This window comes from Mirounga angustirostris, unplaced genomic scaffold (assembly GCF_029215605.1).
Source record: "Mirounga angustirostris isolate CCGP_5_RB_7025 unplaced genomic scaffold, mMirAng1.0.hap1 SCAF_13, whole genome shotgun sequence".
NCBI lineage: Eukaryota > Metazoa > Chordata > Mammalia > Carnivora > Phocidae > Mirounga > Mirounga angustirostris.
In genome coordinates this window covers 14,138,896-14,158,812 of record NW_026991721.1, presented here as the reverse complement: position 1 = coordinate 14,158,812, position 19,917 = coordinate 14,138,896, and the positions used below count along the sequence as shown (strand labels likewise).

At 47.1% G+C, this 19,917-nt stretch overlaps 1 protein-coding gene across 18 annotated transcripts in view; it reads right to left on the bottom strand.

The window, feature by feature from the left end:
- Positions 1-2,800: 2,800 nt before the first annotated feature.
- The window catches only part of CELF1 (CUGBP Elav-like family member 1), an 83,643-nt gene continuing 66,526 nt past the window's right edge, over positions 2,801-19,917 (bottom strand). For 13 of the 18 annotated variants that reach the window (XM_064576452.1, XM_064576454.1, XM_064576455.1 and 10 more), the window contains 7 exons: positions 18,243-18,318; positions 16,628-16,756; positions 16,181-16,291; positions 15,276-15,461; positions 12,572-12,715; positions 11,948-12,114; positions 5,642-8,651 (listed from right to left, as the gene is read on the bottom strand). In XM_064576452.1, the coding sequence (XP_064432522.1) occupies positions 11,987-12,114; positions 12,572-12,715; positions 15,276-15,461; positions 16,181-16,291; positions 16,628-16,756; positions 18,243-18,318 (774 nt within the window). In that variant the 3' untranslated portion in view covers positions 5,642-8,651; positions 11,948-11,986. Of the gene's footprint in view, positions 2,945-5,641; positions 11,861-11,947; positions 12,115-12,571; positions 12,716-15,275; positions 15,462-16,180; positions 16,292-16,627; positions 16,757-18,242; positions 18,319-19,917 lie in introns of those variants that run through there. The other 5 variants (XM_064576448.1, XM_064576450.1, XM_064576451.1 and 2 more) reach the window with 3 other exon arrangements.

Below are 19,917 nucleotides of genomic sequence, written 5' to 3'. Positions count from 1 at the left end.
AATGGGCCTCCTGAACCTTCCCGGAATTGGCTTTTACTGTCTCTAAGAGTGGAAAACCTAGAAGTAATCTATGTCCAGTAGGAAAGTGGTTAAGAAACCATGACATGCCATATAGCCTCTAAAAATGAAAGTTGTAGATCCTGGTGTACATACCCAGATGGAAGGGTGCCCATGACATAGTAACTGAAATAATGCATGAAGAACATTCTGTACATTATGGCATGATCTCATTTTTATTAACAGAAATTATGTATGTACATATTTTTTTGTATATAGAGAGAAAAATTCTGGAAGCATACTTACCCCATCTGTTTAACAGTTATCAATGGGCTGTGGGATGGAGAAACGCTCACTTTTAACTTTTATATACTTAGGGTTGTTAGCAAGTTGAACAAGTGTCTGCCAGGGACGGCCCTGAGCCAATCTCTCATCTTCCCAGCTCTGGTGGGTGGGTGTTTTCACTTCCATTTGGCAGATGAGGAATCTGAGGCTGACAGATTCAAGTCACTCGCCCAAGGTCACACGGACTGGTGGTATAACCAGATTAAGAGACTCCGGTACAAAGCTTTTCCCACCATACTCTAAAGTCTCTTCTATATAACTATATTAATGTTTTGCATTAAAAAACCCCTCAAACCCTAAAATGAAATTTTTAAAGCTTTATTTGAGAGAGAGAGAGAGAGAGACTCGGGCACACTTTCAGGATGCCTGGGTTGGTGGCACTCTCAAGGCCGGAGGACCGCAAGCAGGTGCCCCTCTCTGGGGAGTTCCCAGACTGCCAGAGGGGCTCTCCAGCAGCATAGGGCCAAGCAGGATCTGGTACCAACTTCCTTGTGGGACGCCCCCCCCACCCCCCATGGCTGCCTCAGAAGTTGTATTAGAATTCCTGTAAAGTGGCTCTAAGGGACTTGGCTGTCATTTGTTACATGGCCACTGAGGGCCTATGGAGAACTCGGGTATTGGCTGGTGGCTAGCAATCTATAAACAAGGTATGAATTATTTCCTTTCTTCTGGAGTGGATGGAAATTTCTAAATCAAACTCTAATGTAGTGGGGTGCGGGGAAGCACATCAGGAAGCTCTTGAACAAAAGCAACTATCATTTTTTGGTATCTGTTCATTTACTCATTAAATGTTTCCTGAATACTGATTACCTGCCAGCCCCTAGGGCTCCAGCGAGGAACAAGACATGCATAGTCCCTGCCTTCATGCAGCTCCAGTCTAGAGGTGGAATTTAAACCAGGGCCCACCTTAGACCCTCCCAAAGGAATATAGTTCGGCAGGACTTCAGAATCAGGTTGGCCTGGGTTAAAAGCCCAACTCTCCTACTTACGGCTATGTGACAAGGACTGTAGCTTCCCTGTGCTGCAGTCTCTACCTTCCTATGCTGCCAGGTGCTGGGTGGACAAGAAGAACAGCTCCAATGTGGGGCTTGAACTCACAACCCTGAGATCGAGACCTGAGTCGAGATCAAGAGTCGGACGCTTAACCTACTGAGCCATGCAGGCGCCCCTATTTTGTCTTTTTTTTTTTTTTTTTTTAAAGATTTTATTTATTTATTTGAGAGAGAGAGAATGAGAGAGAGCACATGAGAGGGAGGAGGGTCAGAGGGAGAAGCAGACTCCCTGCCGAGCAGGGAGCCCGATGCGGGACTCGATCCCGGGACTCCAGGATCATGACCCGAGCCGAAGGCAGTCGCTTAACCGACTGAGCCACCCAGGCGCCCCCCTATTTTGTCTTCTTAAATGTAGAGTAAGATCTAGAACGGTCCTGACCACTGTAACTGACTGCCATGATGGAAATGGTCTAGGCCCCGCACTGGCCAGTACAGTAGCCCCTGGTTACATGGAGCTTCGTGGCCAAAGTGAGGAATGAAAGTTCTTAGTTAAACAGCTACAGTGGCTAGTGGCTGGTCAAACAGGACAGTGCAGACAGGTCCTGAAGACAGCCAGATGCAGGGTGAGGCAGATGGTGCAGCAGGTAAACAGGAGCAACTGGAGAGGGGGAAGGGACAGGGGCTGCAGGAACGTGGCTGGACTGCGAGGAGGCCGCTCAGAAGGACCAGGAATGGCAGCCGCGGGTGGCATAAGCCTAGGGCTGTGAGTTGCTTTCAAGGAGGGGGAGGAAAGAACATGGCTTGGGAGGTAGGCTAAGTGAAAGCCAGACACAAAAGGCACATATTCTATGACTGCATTTATAGGACACTTCCAGAATAAGCAAATCTATAGAGCAGAGAGATTCGCAGTTGCCAGGGGCTGGGAATGAGAGGGAGGTGAGAAGGGGAGTGGCTGCTAATGAGTACGGGGTTTCTTTTCAGGGTGATGAAAATGTTCTAAAATTAGGTTGTGGTGATGGTTGCACAACGCTAAAATGCAAGGACTTGTCCCCTTGAAGTGGGTGAATGGTAGCGGTTAAAAACACCAAAACCTCAGAAGGCCTCAGGACAGCGGGACCCCCTCAGCGGCGGAGGGGGGTGTTGGTGCGGATGCAGGCAGGCCTAAAGCCCTGGCTTTGTTCCATTTCCCCTCCCAAGACTCTGACTTTGATTTAAAAAAGCAAGAGCCGTCCCTAGAGCTGAAGCCTTTACCAGGAAAAGAGAAAGTCAATGTATGCACAAGAAATTAAACACCAGATGGTGGGGGTTGGAAAGGACTCCTGAGAGAGAAGGAAGATGCTTGAGAAAGGCAGAAGGTGCAAGAAAAAGCCATCTACGATCCCTCCTGGAAGGGCAACGCTGTCAGTAGTGTGACATTCCCAGCGGTGAAGTCACAAACCTGATCTCGTTTCCTTCCCCATGCCTTTCTTCCTCCGGGACCAAGAGGCTCAGGGGACGCAGCGTGTGGAAGACCTGGGAGCGTCAGGGCAGCCGCGGGCTGGCCGGGAAAGCCGACGCAGGGGCTGTCTCTGCGGTGAGCCGGGAACCAGGGCTGTGGCAACAACTAGGTGCTGAGGAATCGATTCAAAAATAAAAGATGACTGCATGTGGGTTTCAAAATGGAATACAAACCGTTTCAGACAAAGCTGTATGATTATAAAGGTGCACAGGCCTACATTTTTAAAAGGTTAAAAAACAGTACTTTGGGCACATTCTTTGTGGTAAATTTTGAAGAGAAACAACAGCCTAAGTACGATGTCACATTGAAAGATGTAAGTTGTACTTCACATTCTATTTTTATACCAAGTTCTGTCTCAGGAGAACAAGAGTCCCAAGGCAAAGACTTAAAGGCAAGACCTGCCATCTTTTTCTTGAGTGACAGAAGAATCTGTGCTGGATGGGAGAGAACTTCAGGTTCAACCACCTTGTCCTTACAGAGGAAACAAGTCGGGAAGGGACTCCTCAAAGCCCCTGACTCTCCATCTTGGCCCCATTTCCCAGCATGTAAAACGACCTCTTTGAGAAGGCGCCTTATGGGCATTTCATATATATATTGGTTATGTAGTTTAATGTGCATTTAAACACATATAATTAATGTACAATTTAAAAACAAAATACCAAACTTGTGATTTCATAAATATTAATGGTCAGAATAAGGTGAAGTTGAAATAGATGCATTTCAAGTTGATTTAAAACATCAGGTGGTGGTGATTGTACAAGACTGTAAATGTGCTGAATACCACCGAATGATCCACTTATGGGGGGTTTAAGAACATCTTGTGTTCTATGTATTTTGCCACAAAGGAAAAAAAAAAAAAAGGTAAAGAATAGTTTAGGTGGTACCAGATCCAGGAAAGACCTGAGTGGCTGGAATGACGCAGGAAACACCCCATTCCTCACAGGAAGTGACACCTCATGGATCGTGCTGACCACCTACCTGGGTGCAGTGAGTTATCAGTAAATCCCTTCTACACAAGACAGCTGCTCGAAGGAGGACCAGGCTGCAATGCTTCACCACCTGAGGGAGCCGCACGAGTTGTAGGCCCCCCAGGTTCCCTTCACTAGAGCCTAGAGGACGCTGTGCAATCGTGTGATGAGAAGGCACAGGTTAACTAAAGCACATCTGTTTGCTTTTCTGGCGTTTTCTTCTCAGTCATGGTTAAGAGAAAGGGCCTGGGAGGTGGGCAGACCTGGTTTGATTCTCAGTGCACACCACTTTCTAGTAGGCAACACAATCCCCCCCCCTTTTTTTTTTTTTACTATTTGAGAGAGAGACAGCGAGCGAGCACACCAGCGGAAGGGGCAGAGGAAGGAGAATCTCTGGCAGACTCCACACTCAGCGCAGAGCCCAACTTCACAACCCTGAGATCACAACCTGAGCTGAAACCAAGAGTCAGACACTTAACCGACTGCACCACCCAGGCGCCCCAACCCAATTTCCCTTAACCTCAGCAGTTCACTCATCTACAAAATGGGGATGGGAACAGTAGCTCCCTCCCAGGGATGTTATAAAGATTAAAACATGTAACAGGTATCAAGTGTTTCCCACAGCACTTGGATTGTGGTAAACAATGAACATTAGCTAGGATAATTACTACAGAGTAATACCAAGTTTCCACTTAAAAAATATTTTTTAAGATCTTGAGAGAGAGTGCTAGCCAGAGAGAGCATGAGTGAGGGTAGGGAGAGGGAGAAAGAGACTCCTGCTGAGCAGGGAGCCCAATGCGCGGCTCGATCCCGGAATCCTGGGATCCTGACCTAACCAAAGGCAGACACGTAACCAACTGAGCCACCCAGGCGCCCTCTTTTCAACTTATTTTTAATGGGGGTGCCTGGGTGGCTCAGTCGTTGAGCGTCTGCCTTCAGCTCAGGTCATGATCCCAGGGTCCTGGGATCGAGCCCCACATCGGGCTCCCTGCTCCGCGGGAAGCCTGCTTCTCCCTCTCCCACTCCCCCTGCTTGTGTTCCCTCTCTCGCTGTGTCTCTGTCAAATAAATAAACAAACCTTTAAAAAAACAAACAAACAAACAAACATTTTTAATGAAAGCAAATGAGAAAGCACTATTCCCAAATGCATTTGCGTTCAGAACTCTTACTTCATAGAACATTTCCTGGGCTAGTACTCAGTGCAACGGCCACTGAGAAATGCTCCTCCAGACATACCCCACAGAGAGGGACTCTGAGGAGGTTGAGGCCTGGCCCACCCCACCCCACAGCCCACGTGCTGGTCGCAAGCCTCTAACACTCCCAGCCCAGTGTTGAGCCTGCAGCTCTCGGACGCCAGAGGCGGCTCAGATGTTGGGCTTCACTTGGAGACTGATGTAGAATTATTTGAGTAGTAAACGCAATCTTTGAAGTGCCCTCTGTGACCTCGTTCTGAGCTCAGGATGAGGGGGAAAGTGGGTGGAGCATGAAAGGCCCCAAGAGGGGATGTGCACTCACAAGTTGGCAATTCTGCAGTGTGGCAGCCACAATGCTAGAAATGGAAGCATTACAAAAATGAAGGTTGCCAAAAAAGTTTGAAGGTGCTCCTGTGTCAGCAGGGACGTTGTTAGAAGAATGGAGGATGATGGAGAAGGTAGTTTTCTGGGAGAAATTATGGTCTTGCAGGAGCCTTAAGGTGAGTTCAGTTTCATGAAACTGGCACACCAAGCTGAAACCTTACCAGGACCCCCACCCCTTCCTCGGGGATGCCACCAACCCGCACCAGCCCCAGGGACCCTACTGACCACCCCGACCGTCAATAAAAACTCTGTAGACAACATCAGTTCTTCTCAAACAGTTTAATAGCAAATAAACAAAGGAAGGTACCACACTTGGCAGATACAAAATGACTTTTTGTCCGTGTGTCTGTGCAATTAAAACAGATTTAGGTTCCTCATTGGGACAAAAGGAAAAACACACAAAAAAGGAAGGAGATCCTTTTAAACACATACTCCCTTGCTCCAAACTTGTAACAATTTTTTCTTTTTTAATCCACTACACAAACTCTGTGATCAAGTCAGAAAAGCAACAAAGGCTCTTCTTGCCTTTTTTTTTTTTAAACCATTAAAGTAAAATCCATAATTTTCTACATAGTACAACACAAGTTCACACAAAAAAGACATTTTCTTTTGCAAATCAAAACAGGAAAGAAAGGAAAAGCTCAAACAAGGTAAAGGAAAAGCATTTCTACGGCTGAATCACGACTTTGAGTTGATTGAATCCCGTTGTTGCTGCAGAACAGACTGTGCGTTTGGTCATAGTGGCAATTTTTTTTCTCTTCACATTGTGAAATCACTTTACATTGTTTTCTAGTAGAAAAGGCAAAAAACTGTACAAAACCCCTAGTGTTAAATACAACGTTTGTACCAATAAAAAACTCACACAGGTTTGTCTCCAAAATGTAAAGTTTCTTTTTTTTTTTCTTTTTAAATTATTCACAAAAAGCAGCTGGAAATCAGAAAGGCAGCTGCCGCTCCAGGGTCTCAAATCCATTAAAACCACCACAGAACAATTAAAACAATCAGAGAGAGAAAAGGAAAAGGAAACAACGTCCAACGTTTGGCATTTGGTTTTATCCACAGGTTTTCCCAGAGCTCCTCTTGGAATTGAAAGCAAAATAGATTGGCAAACACGGATTCTGAATACACAGGAAGGGGAGCCTCAGGGCCTTCTGCCAACAGAGGCGGCTCTGTGCAGTCAGACTGTGGGGTGCACGGCAGTCTCGCTCAGGCTGGGGTTCCTGGCCTCTTTCCACCCAATCACCCCTTCCAGGAAATTAAGCAACCTACCATGCACTGGGCCTCCATCTGGCTGCCCTCTCTTCCTAGTAAGAGTGGCCTCCAGCATAATACTAGGCAACCTGCGGGTCCCAGGGCAGAAATTCTGCCAGGATCCCTTCCTTCATCAACCCCTGCGTGGATGATGCTAACAGTGCTTCTACCTTCCCCACCCCCCTCCCCCCCCAGTACCCTCGGCTACCCCCTCTTCACCCTTCCCTGGATAATCCTACTTCCCAGCTCTCCCACCCACCAGCAGCTTAGGTCTGGGTGGAATCCATCACAAACTCCTCCCTCTGCAACCTCTTACCTCCACAGATCCATCCTGTGACCTCTTGTCTCCTCTGGCCTCTCCCTCCACCATTCACATTCTTACTCAAAAGTCCCTAAGACCCTGAGGCTGGATGGTGCCACAAGAGAGGAGAGCAAGCTCCCTTCAGGGAACCAAGGAACTGGCTTGCCTGGCACCCAGGGACAGTAGCTATTTGGCTCTTCACTCAATTAAAAAAGAAAGAAAGAGATCCCTGCCCTCCCCCCGACCCCACTAGCTAAGCAAGAGCAGAGCTGTGGTGAAGAGCCAGTGTGGGGTAGTTGGTGGCCAGGGCTGTAAACAGTGTGAAGACTGTAGTATTGTGCTTGTCACCTAGGGAGAAGCGCGGGCAGATATATTGCTGCTCAGTGCACGGATGGCCTCCTCCGAGCGGTTAAGAGCACCCTCCTTCTTCGGGGCTGAGGGGCGCTCACTACCCCTGATGGGCTAAAAGCCTCTTGCCCGCTCCCTACCCCCACCCCCGCAGCCACTTTCTGGGTTCTACCTCTGCTCCTTGTGCCTCTCCAGGCCCCCTTCCCACCCATGTCTGAGCAGAGCAGCCAGCCTCCTGGGGGCCCCCTCCCCCCGGCCCCCCTGAGGCCTGGAGGCCACATGAGGTGACAGTCTAAGTGCACAGGCAAACGCTCTAAGGGCAAAAGAGGAGAAAGTTGCCACTTCAAAATAAAACAATACAATCTTGAAAAAAATAATCAACCCCGCAACAATTTAAAACAGCTTCTTTGAAACCCTTTTAAATCGGTCAGTTTTTGCACAAACTATAGAAAACAGAGAGGTGAAGGTGATATATACGAAGGTGTGAAGAAACAGCAGGAAACATGCAAAACTTGTTTTTTCTGGGCATAATCTTAGTAGGAAAGGAAAAAATTCAAAACAAAAACACAAAACAATACAAAAACAAAAAATCAAAGCATCACATTTTGCTGTGGAGACTGTAGGAACAAGCATGGAGGTGGGCACAGCAGGGCTGAGGGGAAGGGGCCAGGGGGATTTGAAGGCTCCCTGCAGAGTCACTCCAGGGAAGAACCACAAAAGAAAAAGAAAAAGGGCTGGCTGGGGCCCAAAACTGCAGCCTGTGGTCAAAAAGGAAAGGGGGTTCAGGTGTTTTCTGCAGTTGAGAACTCAGAAAAACAAAAGAACACATGCAGTCTCCTCAAGCCCCACAAACTATCAGCAAAATGTGCTCAGGAGCCTCAAAGGTTTTAGTGACATCTTTTATTTCATTGTTTACTTCAAAGTTGTCTTTAAAACTAAGCACACAGAGAAACAAAGCCTAGAAACGGACTGGCTGTGTGTTCACAGAAATACAAACACCACGCGGTATGTGCTAGTAGGGCTGCTCTGAAGACAGTTACAAAGAATTGGAATCACAAAATCAAGTGGTTATCTTATGAAGTTCTAGAAAAATAGATTTTTTTTTATATTCAAATGCAAGTTTAAATATTTCCCCTTCAGCAGTCGTTCTAGCAAAACCAATTTGGCAGCACAAAAGAAAAAAAAAGGAAAAGAAAAAAGAAATAACAAAGAAAGAAACAAACATAATAAAAATACACGTCAGCATCAAAGGTCAACACAAGGTCAAAGGTGAGAGTTCAAGCATCAGAGAAGCTGAAGAGACAGGGATTTGGACGATGTACTTGACGCCACATCGACATGCTTTAGGCACAACGATGAACAAACGGCAGGAATCTAGAAAAAAAAACAAACCAGAAAGAGGGAGACCCACTGAGTTACACAGAGCAATACATCCAAACAGAGAGAGAGAGAGAAGAGGAACACTCACTGTGTACAGCCCTGAAATGAGGAGGCGGGCGGGGCGGGGGCTGGGTAATGACAGGGAACTTTTGCACATGCTAACAATGGACACAGGGAAAAGTCAAAAAGGACATGGAGGACACCAAGAAAACATCCAAGTGCCAGAGACAGAAGGGAACCTAAGGCTTGGATTTCCCCTGAGGCGCCCAAACAAGTCCGTGGTGGGAGAAGATAGGTCTCTGGTGGAACAGAGCTCCAGCCTCTCTCCTCCTCAAACCCGGGAGAAAGTAGAAGACAATGGCTGGGGTGGGGGGAACTCTCTAGGGGAGAGGGCCAGGAGAGGGCCAGTTCATTGGGGATGGCCTTGTGTTTCCAGAAATCCAAGCTCTTAGCTTCCACGCAGGCCCTGGCCACTCATGTGGGACCCAGGAGACAATGTCTGGCTGCACTCAAGGCAAATCAATTTCATGATGAAACCCAGTAAGAAACAAAACTATAGGCAGAAAACACATTTATGTTAGGTGAAACCCCCACACAACAGAAAAGGATTGCTTAAGACTTGACTGCTAGTCTCCACTCTCCGAGCTGAACCCTTCCACACCATGAGACTTGTAGGGGAGCAGCTTCTTCACAAACCATCTTTGGCCTGGGGAGAGAACTGTGCTCAAGGGCAGCACTACTGTGTGCACTCACCGGGCAGGGGGAGGACAACAGAGAGAAGTGCCTGGTCTCACCAGCTGGCCGCCACGGCAGCCCAGGGCCCTGCTGTGGTACACAACCCCTTTTAGAAAAGAGAACCCCACAAGCAGGTATGGAACCTCTGGGTCTGCTAGCAAAGGCAGGCTGATTGCACCTTTGCCTTTCATGTTATTCGAAAAGGCGTTTCATAAGGTCCCAGAGCCCAGGACAAGTAATAGTGAAATGGGGGGAGGAGGGGGAGGGGAGAGAGCGTAGGAAGGGAGTGGAGTTCTGGGCTTTGGAAAACCCCGCGATGGCCAAGGAGGAAGACGGAACAGAAGGTCAGCTATGGCAGCACCGGCAGCACCCTGGGGAGCACAGCTCTCTCCTCTGCCAATTCACAGCATTAACTCCTTCCCCTCTGGCAGATTATTAGCTGGGCTGCAAACGGGCCACAGAGAGTCAGTAGTTTCAATCATACACAGCACCCTGTGTGTACAACAATCACATTCTGGATTCTACAAAATCCTGGCCTTTTCCAGAGATATAATTTAGGTAATAAATATTCTCCACCCCGGAGCTGTATAAAACTTCTATAAAAATAGAAACGACATTCTTGGTTCCAGCCGGTTGGGATTCAGAACAGCGCCTCCCCAACCTAGCATTTTTTTCTTTTTTTCTTTTTTCTTTTTTATTTTTATTTTTTGCATTTATTTAAAAAATCCCATCATGACCCTGGAAGCCTTTGGAACAGTTTTATCCTTGAAACACAGGACACATTTCTCCCAGTGCGCGGAATTCAAGTTTACGTGGTTCAGCTTAAGAAGTATGTTTCACGTCTCTTAGAGGACAACAGACCCAAGATATCACTATGAGAAGGGAACAGCTGTCCCTGCTTCAATGGGATAATCCAACACCACCAAACTACCTGTACAACAGCAAGATGGTCAATCCCTGTCTGTGACCCAAACGGACAGCGTGACAAGGAAAGAGCCCCCCCAGTCTGACTTAATACCAAACCAACCCCTTGAATCTCATCTCTGCTGCTAGGGGTCAGGACTGATGTTTGTGAGGCTGAAGATCCCAGGGACCCAGTCCCTGGCCTTGGCTAAGAGTCAGATCCCAACAGGGCTACCTCTGCCCAGATGCACATTCCCAACAGCACGTCCTTTCTGGCTCTCCACCCCCACAGCATTTCTTGGAGCTGAGGCAGGGCCCAGAGGCTGTGTGGGTCACAGGCAAGGGCTGGAGTAAGACCTGTGGGAGGCAGCAGGGAGCTAACTGTAAGCACGAGGACAAAAATGAACATGGTAATACTGAGGTAAATGAACACTAAATCCATATGGAGGCTGTAAACGTCCTGTTGTCTCCTCTGTCCCCAAGAGCAGAAGGGGCTGGAGTGGCTAGAAGAGGGGCCTGCCTTGAGGGGAATACTACATCTGGGACCCCTCAACCAAGGAGGCAAGCGCAGATTTCTCATCTTTTTAAGTAGTTAGTGCTGGCCACTGACAAATGCAGCACTCTGGCTTAAAGAGACCTTCTGATTCAGGTACACCAAGAAGCAGGCTCCTCCTCCCCTAACTCGATGGCTTTCGATCACTCTGCTCGGGAGAGGTGCCCCCTTCAGCTGGATACTATAAGCCCCTCTTGGATTTACCCTCAAGAAAAAACTGTGCCTCGGGATGGAAGTGACACTCTCTGCTGTGGTCAACTACACGGAAGGAAACCAGACAGTGTCTTCCCTAGAGGCCTTGTTTAAAGGGACCTGTTAGAAATGGGCCATGTGGTCTTGAAATAAACTAAAAACGACCTGACTGGCTGCTGCTTCCTAACAGCCAGCCACCAGCCAGGCAGAGCCAATCCAACACCAATGGATGGCTGGAAAAGCTGGTAATGGGGGACGTCTCCCTGCTTTTTGCATATGTCAGGCTAATTTAACAGGTGCTTTATTCCCAGAGAACTGTCATCCCCTTCTTGGGAAAGCGGAGCAGAAATCTTGCAAAATAGGTGGCAAGAACTCAGCAGGCAGCGAGGGAGGTGCTCCAGCCTCCAGCTCCCGGGGCCAGTGGGTGTGGGTCAACTCTCCTCACCTCCAAAGGCAGCCCTGCCTCCGCCCCCCAAGGCTCTTGGGCGCCAGTTATTTCACCCACTCTTGCACTAAGGTAGATTCTGGGGTCAGTTTTTGGTTTCACTCAGTCCTCTCTCTTGGGGTAGTTTGAGGAAAGCTCTGATCTTCTTTTTTTAATGTTTCTCCATTCCCCCTCCTCCCCCAGGGCGGTTTGATGTTGGTCCTTCTCAACACACACTGGTTACAAACACAGCAAACTTTAAATAAAGAAAAAAACTTAGGATATGGCACCTAAACTCCAAAGTAAAACACTGGAAACCAAAGCACAAACTCGTCCTCTGTACGAAGCGAAACTCCCACAGAAGGCAGTAGCCGAGTCTTCAGGGCAAAGCTGTGCCTGCAGAGTGGCGGGGGTCAGGGTCCAGGGCTGTCAACACACAGCCTTAGGGCTTCGAATCATTAAGGGTGCTCCTCCCCCACTTACCAGAAGACCCTCTCACTCCAGTCTCAGAGGGGAGCACGCTCAGTAGGGCTTGCTGTCATTCTTCGAACGTTTGAGCTGCACTTTAAGCCGCTTCATGCCAATCTGAAAGCCGTTCATGGACTGGATGGCAGCTTGAGCCGAAACAGGATTGTCGTAACTTACAAAACCTGTGTGTCCAAGCAGAACCCAGGGGGAGGGGCATGATGAGGCAAGGAGATTCTGGGTCCTCCTTACACAGGAGATACCTTATGAGTGAGCACAGTCTGATGTCCCAAATATCTCAGCAGGGACAAGCAATCCGGGAATTACATCACATGAGATAGATTAGGTTCCCAACTGTACCACTTGACATCTACGTGGCACTTTTAAGTTTTTTGACCAAGCTATTTCCATACATTATTATTATTTTTTAACCTGTGGAACAACAGTGTGGGTAGAAACCCACCATCCCTGCTACAGAAATGAAAAAATTGAGGCTCAACAAGAGGTCATGATGTCTGCCCAAGGCTGAGTTAAACAGTAACCCAAACTCAAACCCAGTTCTTCCTGCTATCATCAGCCCCTTCTCATTCTCAGTGGTAACAATACTTAACCCTCCCAACACCAGAAGAGAAGCCAACATACCAAAACACTTGCTCAGGTTTGTCTGCTTGTCTATGAAAACCTTGGCAGACACGACATTCCCAAAGGGCATAAACATCTGCAGCAGGTCCTGATCTCCAAACTCCTGGGGCAGGTGGTAGATGAACAGGTTGGCTCCCTCTGGACCTTCAAAATACCCATTGATTGAAAAGGCATCAGTGTCAAGCTCACCCCCTCTCCACCCGCCCCAGCCCTGGTACCACTGTTTCTCATTTCTACCTGCGTTAACACTGTCTGGATCCTGGAGCACCTGGGTGGCTTAGTCAGTTAAGCAGCCAACTCTCGATTTTGGCTCAGGTCATGATCTCAGGGTCCTGGGATCGAGCCCCGCATTGCGCTCTGCGGGGAGTCTGCTTAAGGATTCCCTCCCTTTGCCCTTCCTCCTGCTCTTCCTCTCTCTCCCCCTCACTCTCAAATAAATAAATCTTAAAAAAACAAAAAACAAAACCTGTCTGTATCCCAACAAACAGATTCGTTTGGAGAACTAAAGATTCTCCAAATGCAAAACAGGAAACTGAAGAGCAATCACTGAAACAGACTCCTTCCCATTGAGGGGTATCAGAATTCGACCTTGTGGGAGGAGTGAGTGCTAGGACAATAAAGTAGGCAGACTTGTGTGTGGCGCAATAAAACCGGAGACTAAAGGCTTGTAGGGAAACACAGAAAAAGAGGTAGAAAGAGATTACAAACAAAACAGGTTTCAAAACTGTGCTAGAAACTACTGGGACAGCAAGAGACTGGCAGTTGCGAGGCAGGAGGTGGGGACAAGGAATGACTACAAAGGGACATGAGGGAATTTCTGGGGGTGATGGAAACATTCTCCATCTGTGAATGTGGTTACATGACTGTATGCGTTCATTAAAGCTCACAGAGCTATATATTCCCAAAAGGGTGAATTTTACCGCATGTAAAGTGCACCTCAATAAAAAGAAATTATATTTTAAAAAGTGCCTATGAGGGCGCCTGGGTGGCTCAGTCGTTGAGCATCTGCCTTCGGCTCAGGTCATGATCCCAGAGCCCCACATCGGGCTCCCTGCTCAGCGGGAAGCCTGCTTCCCCATCCCACTCCCCCTGCTTGTGTTCCCTCTCTCACTGTGTCTCTCTGTTAAATAAATAAATAATAAAAAATAAAATAAAAAGTGCCTATGATTAACACTGAGCTCAAAAATAGAATATGCTTTCCTTTTCCAACCACTTATGCTCAATGACTTTCTAACCAAAGAAGCCTTATTACAACTGCAGTCCAGCCATTCTCCAACCACCCGGCCTCCCTGCTGTTGCCAAACACATTACAGAACAGTACTGCCTCAGGGCCTTTGCAGTTGGTGCTCCTCTCCCCCATTACTCTTCTTGCTCTAGATTTAGGCATGGCTTGCTTCCTTACTTCCTCTGGACTCTGCTTAGATGTGAAATTAGAGACCTCTGACCATTCTACACAAAATGCTATGCCTCTGGCATTCTCCATCCCTCCATCCCTCTTTCCCATTCATCAGTCTTCAGAGCATCATGTGGAACACCTCATGCCTTTCCTGCTTTACTGTCTGTCTCCACAGTTCTTTCAGTTCCCCTACTACCACATCCTAGCGCACAGAAGCATTCTGATTGAGAGCAGGTGAGGATGCACAATACCAGGAGTCCTTGCTGCCGTGGCAAGAGAGGATACGTGTCTTTCCCCCACATTAGTGCTTAAACCTTGCCAGCTTCTGGCCACAGAAATCCAGTAAACTACGAGCACTGAGGTGTCAGCAGGACTCTGTATTCATGCAAACCACTGTCAGGCCTCTTTCTGCCTAGAAAGTCTCTCCTTATTTATGTCAAAGTACACACTTCCCAATTCACCAACACATGGGCCATAACTCTTTCTGTCCCATCATCTTCAGTGTGTCATTAGGAAAAATGGAGAGCAAAAAAATGAGGAAAACGCCAAATAACAGAGCTTAAAAGGGACACCCAGACAGAAAATATCCTCTGACAAGTTTGTAATCCACAGACTTTTTTTTTTTGAGATTTTATTTATTTGCGAGAGAGAGAATGAGAGACAGAGAGCATGAGAGGGAGGAGGGTCAGAGGGAGAAGCAGACTCCCCGCTGAACAGGGAGCCCGATGTGGGACTCGATCCCGGGACTCCAGGATCATGACCTGAGCCAAAGGCAGTCGCTTAACCAACTGAGCCACCCAGGCACCCAAGACGACTTCTTAACAACAACAACAACAACAAAAGACAGCGAAATGCTGTCAAACAGTAAGGTCACTATGCTTCTTCATCTAAAACCTGCAGCCTGGGAGCGCCTGCCTTCAGCTCAGGTCATGATCCCGGGTCTTGGGATTGGCGGGGTGCCTGCTTCTCCCTCTCCCACTCCCCCTGCTTGTGTTCCCTCTCTCGCTGTCTCTGTCAAATAAGTAAAATCTTTTTAAAAATAAAATAAAAAAGTAAAAAAATAAAACCTGCAGCCTGATTACAGGAGGGCAAACAGAGGTTCTGATCTGAGCCACATCCAGAGAACATTCCAAAAGCAGAGTACAGTTTACAGAGCTTATCAGTCTACCTTTGACAGTGCCAAAGAAAAGCATGGGTCTGACCGCCTGACTGGTCCTCTTGGCCTTTGCCCTGCCTTCACCTGTGCTGCAGGTAGAGTAATCCCCCCGTCCTCCCAGTCCTTAACTGTAGCCTCCCTTCTCTACTCACCTTCCTTCTGACTTCCAGCAGCACCAATACTCTGCTGTGTCAACAGGTTCTGGTTGTACAGAGTGGGGAGTGCCGCAGCAGCATATTGCTGGATTCCCGAGTAGGCCTGTGTGAGGGCCTCCATGGTGCTCCCGGTGCCGTTGGAAAGGCCACTGCTCCCTAGGCCACCATTTAAAGCAGCCATCCCTTGGTGGTGGGGAAGAGCAGGATTAACATATCGGAAAGACTCGAGTGGCACCAACAACAACTCCAAAGTTCTCCCTTTTTGCTCTCTCTCAGCTTCTCCCTGAGAAGGACCACCCATCTGACTGGTCAGATCTCAGGACACTCACCAGGCCTTATCGCTCATGGGAACATTAAAAACGCCACACCCACGTGTGGCTCTCCCCATTACCTTTTTCCAACCTGTGCAGGAAGCGATAACACTTACACATGACCTGCTCCATTTTCTCTTTGACTTTTCTGTCACTTTCTCATACAGAGTTGGAATGTGGTAAAATAAGCATCTCAGGTTTGGGTGCTAAAAGGGGTGTGTGTGGTCTAGGACAAGATGTGGGTAAACCCTATCGTCGAAATAGCAGCTAATAATTATTTAAACACATTCTACATGCCTGACACTGTACTAAGCCATGTGCTCGGCACTTTACCTACGTTCTCATTTACTTAACAACCCTCAAAGTGTTCTTTTCCCACTTCACAGATGAGAAAATGACCTTAGGTGGTATTACGTTACAGCTAGTTAAGGGGCAGAGGTGGGATTTAACTCAGGTCTGACTTGAAATCCCATGATTATTTCTAACTTTACCAGGCCACCCTGTTCATCCTAATGGTGACCTACCACAGTTGTTTAAAATGTGCTACCTGCACAACGAATGGCCTAATGACATCCAGGGGCTGTCCCTCACCTGCCAAAGAGCTGACATTGAGGCCTGCCGTTGCTCCAGCTAATGTCTGCAGGGCTCCCAGGGAGGCGATGGGGTTGACAGAGCTGCTGCTGCTGGAGCTCGGTGAGGACCCTGTGATCAGAAACCCGGGTGTTAAAGTCAAGCCAACACCTGCTTCGCGTGTCAACAGGAACCAAAGCACAAGACTGATACTACTCAAGTATTCTCTCAGTAAAGAGGTTTTCAGATTCCGATAACTGTCGCTGCAGGACATAAAGCCAAATAACAGTTACAACAAACTAAAAATTATGAGATTTCTCTGAAGTCAGAAGATGACATTTGAAGATTAATTGTTCACAGTCTGACCCCTTTGGAAATAGATGTTAACTACTCCCCAGAATGACAGACCCCTCTCTGGGGATTCTGCCCAGGCACACAAGGGCATGTTGGTTCCAGTAACACACTTACCTGAACTGGTGAGTACGCTGAGGGGACTGCTGGATGTAGTGAGAGCATTGGTACCACTTGGTGTGTTCTGAGCTGCACTAGCTGCAGCGGCTAGAGCAGCCAAATTCTGTAACTGCATTGCATTTAACCCTGCAACATCCAAAGCAAGAGATCAGCCAGCACGTAAAGGTTCCTCATATCCGTTCCATCAATGACAGCACACACTGGTGAAGGCTGGTCCCAAAGAGGAACTATTCTAGATAAGCTTTACAAGCAACACTACAAGGCTCTAAAAAAGATTCAGTACCACTCAACTCATTAAGAAACTTGACCTCATTGCCTCAAGAGAAGATATCCAATCCAATAGCATGCCACCCCAAGTGAATATTCAGAAAAGGGACTGGCAATTAGGAAACCAAGACAGGGTAAGGTCTGTGGTCCACCACAAAGCCAGGTGTCCAAGAGAACAACAAATGATAAAACTTGTGGCACAGAATGGAACTGCATCCGAGCCCCTCACTCATACTTTATAAGGGATTTGCTCTTTCCAATGGAGGTGGACAGGCAGAAAATGCAGCAGGATCCAGGTGACCAAGGGGGATAATGACAGAGGAGGATGCACGTGAGAAAAGCAACAGGAGAAAGACTAAAGAAAAACCACCATTTGAAGAGCAGATTACTCATTAGTAGGAGGAGAGAAAAACACCGAGGGGAGAAAACCTCCAAGCAACAGTTAAAAGGAGCAAGAAATCTGAACTGCACTGACAGTATGCTGCAAACCATTTATTAGATGATAGAAAAGCAGATGGGAGGTGGTGATTGGGGGTAGAGTTAGTGAGAATAAAAACTGAACTACAACACAGATTTACAATCTAGCAAATTTCCAAAAACATAGCAAACTCCAAGTCCTTGAGACAAAGTGAACCCCTATCAAAATTTCTCAAATAGCAAAATGCAGTTCACTTAAGACTACCCCTTTCTCAAATGCACCTGCTGAGCCTTAATCCACTGCAGAAGAGGTAGCGGCAGGGGGCACTGGAAATGCTTTGCTCCCCCCCTCCACTAACTTGTCTGACAGCCCCACCTTCAAGTCTGTCTGTGGAGCCCCATCTTTTGTCGTAACTTAAGTATTTGTCAATTAAGTTTTCCGTGCACGTTAACAGCAACAAAAGGTAATTCACCTAAGAAATAACATGCATAAGACAGAGGTAAACTAACTGCCTAGGTTCTAGCAGTTTCTGGTAAGCCATTTGCATGGATGCTGTCTTAGGCTTCAAAGAGTCACTGGAAAAATCACTTTATTGGGGAAATAAAGAGTTCCTGCAATTTTCTCCTTATCAAAATGGCTTCAGATGGTCTACTCGTGCTAACAGCTCTTCTTCATCTTCCTCCTCAACAGAGACTTAAAGGGGTGGAGAGCATCAGACAACCCCAGAGCAATCTTGTATAGCAACTAAAAGAGCCACCTTCCAGAGACAAGGCAGTTGAGTCCTGGGATGTTCATCTCACGTTGGGTTTATGAAACGGGTGGGAAAACATCTGTTTTCTGTACAAACGGTCCAAAACTCTCAGACTGCTGTTGGCTGGGCCTCGTGGCCTGGTTGCTGCCGCTCCTCCACAGCAGTGAAACACTTACCTCCCATCGGGTGGAGGCCGCTCAGGGTGCTGAGGTTCCCAGAGGAGGCAGTCTGCTGAAGGAGCTGCAAATAAAGCTAGACATTACACCAAAAAACAGAACAAGAGTGAGAGTGAGGGCTGGTTCTGCATCTGGGATAACTCTACAGCACAGCAAAGCGAGAGTGCAGAGGCCCCCAGAGAGAAGAGAGCTGAAGACAAGAACCCAAGCCAACACAACAGAAACATGAGGCTTATGACAGCACAGGACAATACGACACGGCTAAAGCCCTGCCCCAGGAGACAGTTACGTTCACTGAGTACTAAGCCAGGCTCAAGTCCCTGGGCAACAGAGGGCAGCACAGCAGAGGACAGGAGGAGAGCAGAGAACTAAGCTCAACTCAAGCAGCTATGTAATCACTGCAGTGAGTGTCCACACATGGATGACCGCCACTTCTAGTTCCTCTCTCCCAAGTTCTCCTTAGTTCGGGCCACACATCTTATTTTGTAGATTGTTTCCACCTAAATATTCAATTTCTACATCACACAACTACTTTAAATATCAAATCTAACCATTTCAGGGTCTTTCTTTCTTGGAGTCCTTCTTTGCTGGTCACAACAGACCCATGACTAATCAGTCTTTCCACACTCTTCGCACATCCATCCAGCCCCATTTATCTCCTCCCCCACAAATTGGTCTCCACTGTTGCAGATGACCAAATGACTGACTGATTGATAGATCAGTTCAGTGTATATTCCCTTTCAATGGTTGTTCCCTAACAAATAAAACAAGAGGGCCTGTCCATGAGCTTATGGATCTTTGTGACCTTATTCACTATCTTAGCATATAGTAACCTGTGCCTAACAAACCTGCTGAAAACCTTTGCTCCATTCAAAGCCAATCACTTTTCCTTATGGACAACCGATATTCCTGTTTCTGGATCCTTTATTCAACCTGTTGCTCATTCCCATAAACACCTGGCCTGGTTTCCCTGTCATCATGAACCTCTTTAGTCCATATAGGTTTCAGGAGGTCCACAAACCTCCGATACAGAATGAAAAAATGTGCATGCACATAATTTTTATCAGCCTCTCAGCGGGGTCCACACCCCACAAAGATTAAGAACCACTGCTCTAGTCCAAAAGAGATCAGGTTCAAGTCCACCTATTCCAGAAAGAACCTCACAATTAATGATAATATACCATTTATACACCCACAGCTTTATTTTTGTCTGAATACCTCGGGCAATGTGCTCAATTCCAAGTGGTGGACTGTGTATACTGTACTTGGCACCTTCATTCCCTCCCTAAAGGAGAACAGCTCTGAGGGCAGGGATCATGTCTAACTAAAACAAAGAGACTTCAGCTCTCAACAAATACCATCATGCACTGCTGGATATGGCAATGGCAATAAAAAGGGGAGTCTTCCCTAAAAAGAGCTTCAAAACTCTCTAAGAAAAGCAAATGCATTACCATGGAGATCATTTTCAACATATTATCATTTTGGCAAAAGACCAAAATAAAATCTTCCTGAATTTTCTGAACTTATAAGCAATGTTCTAGCCCTAAGAAACATTTTAACCTGTTGAGATATATCAACCATCTACATTTTTTAAAAATGATATGTGATGATCTTTATTTTTTTAAAGATTTTATTTATCTGAGAGAGAGAAAAAGAGAGAGAGAGCATGAGAAGG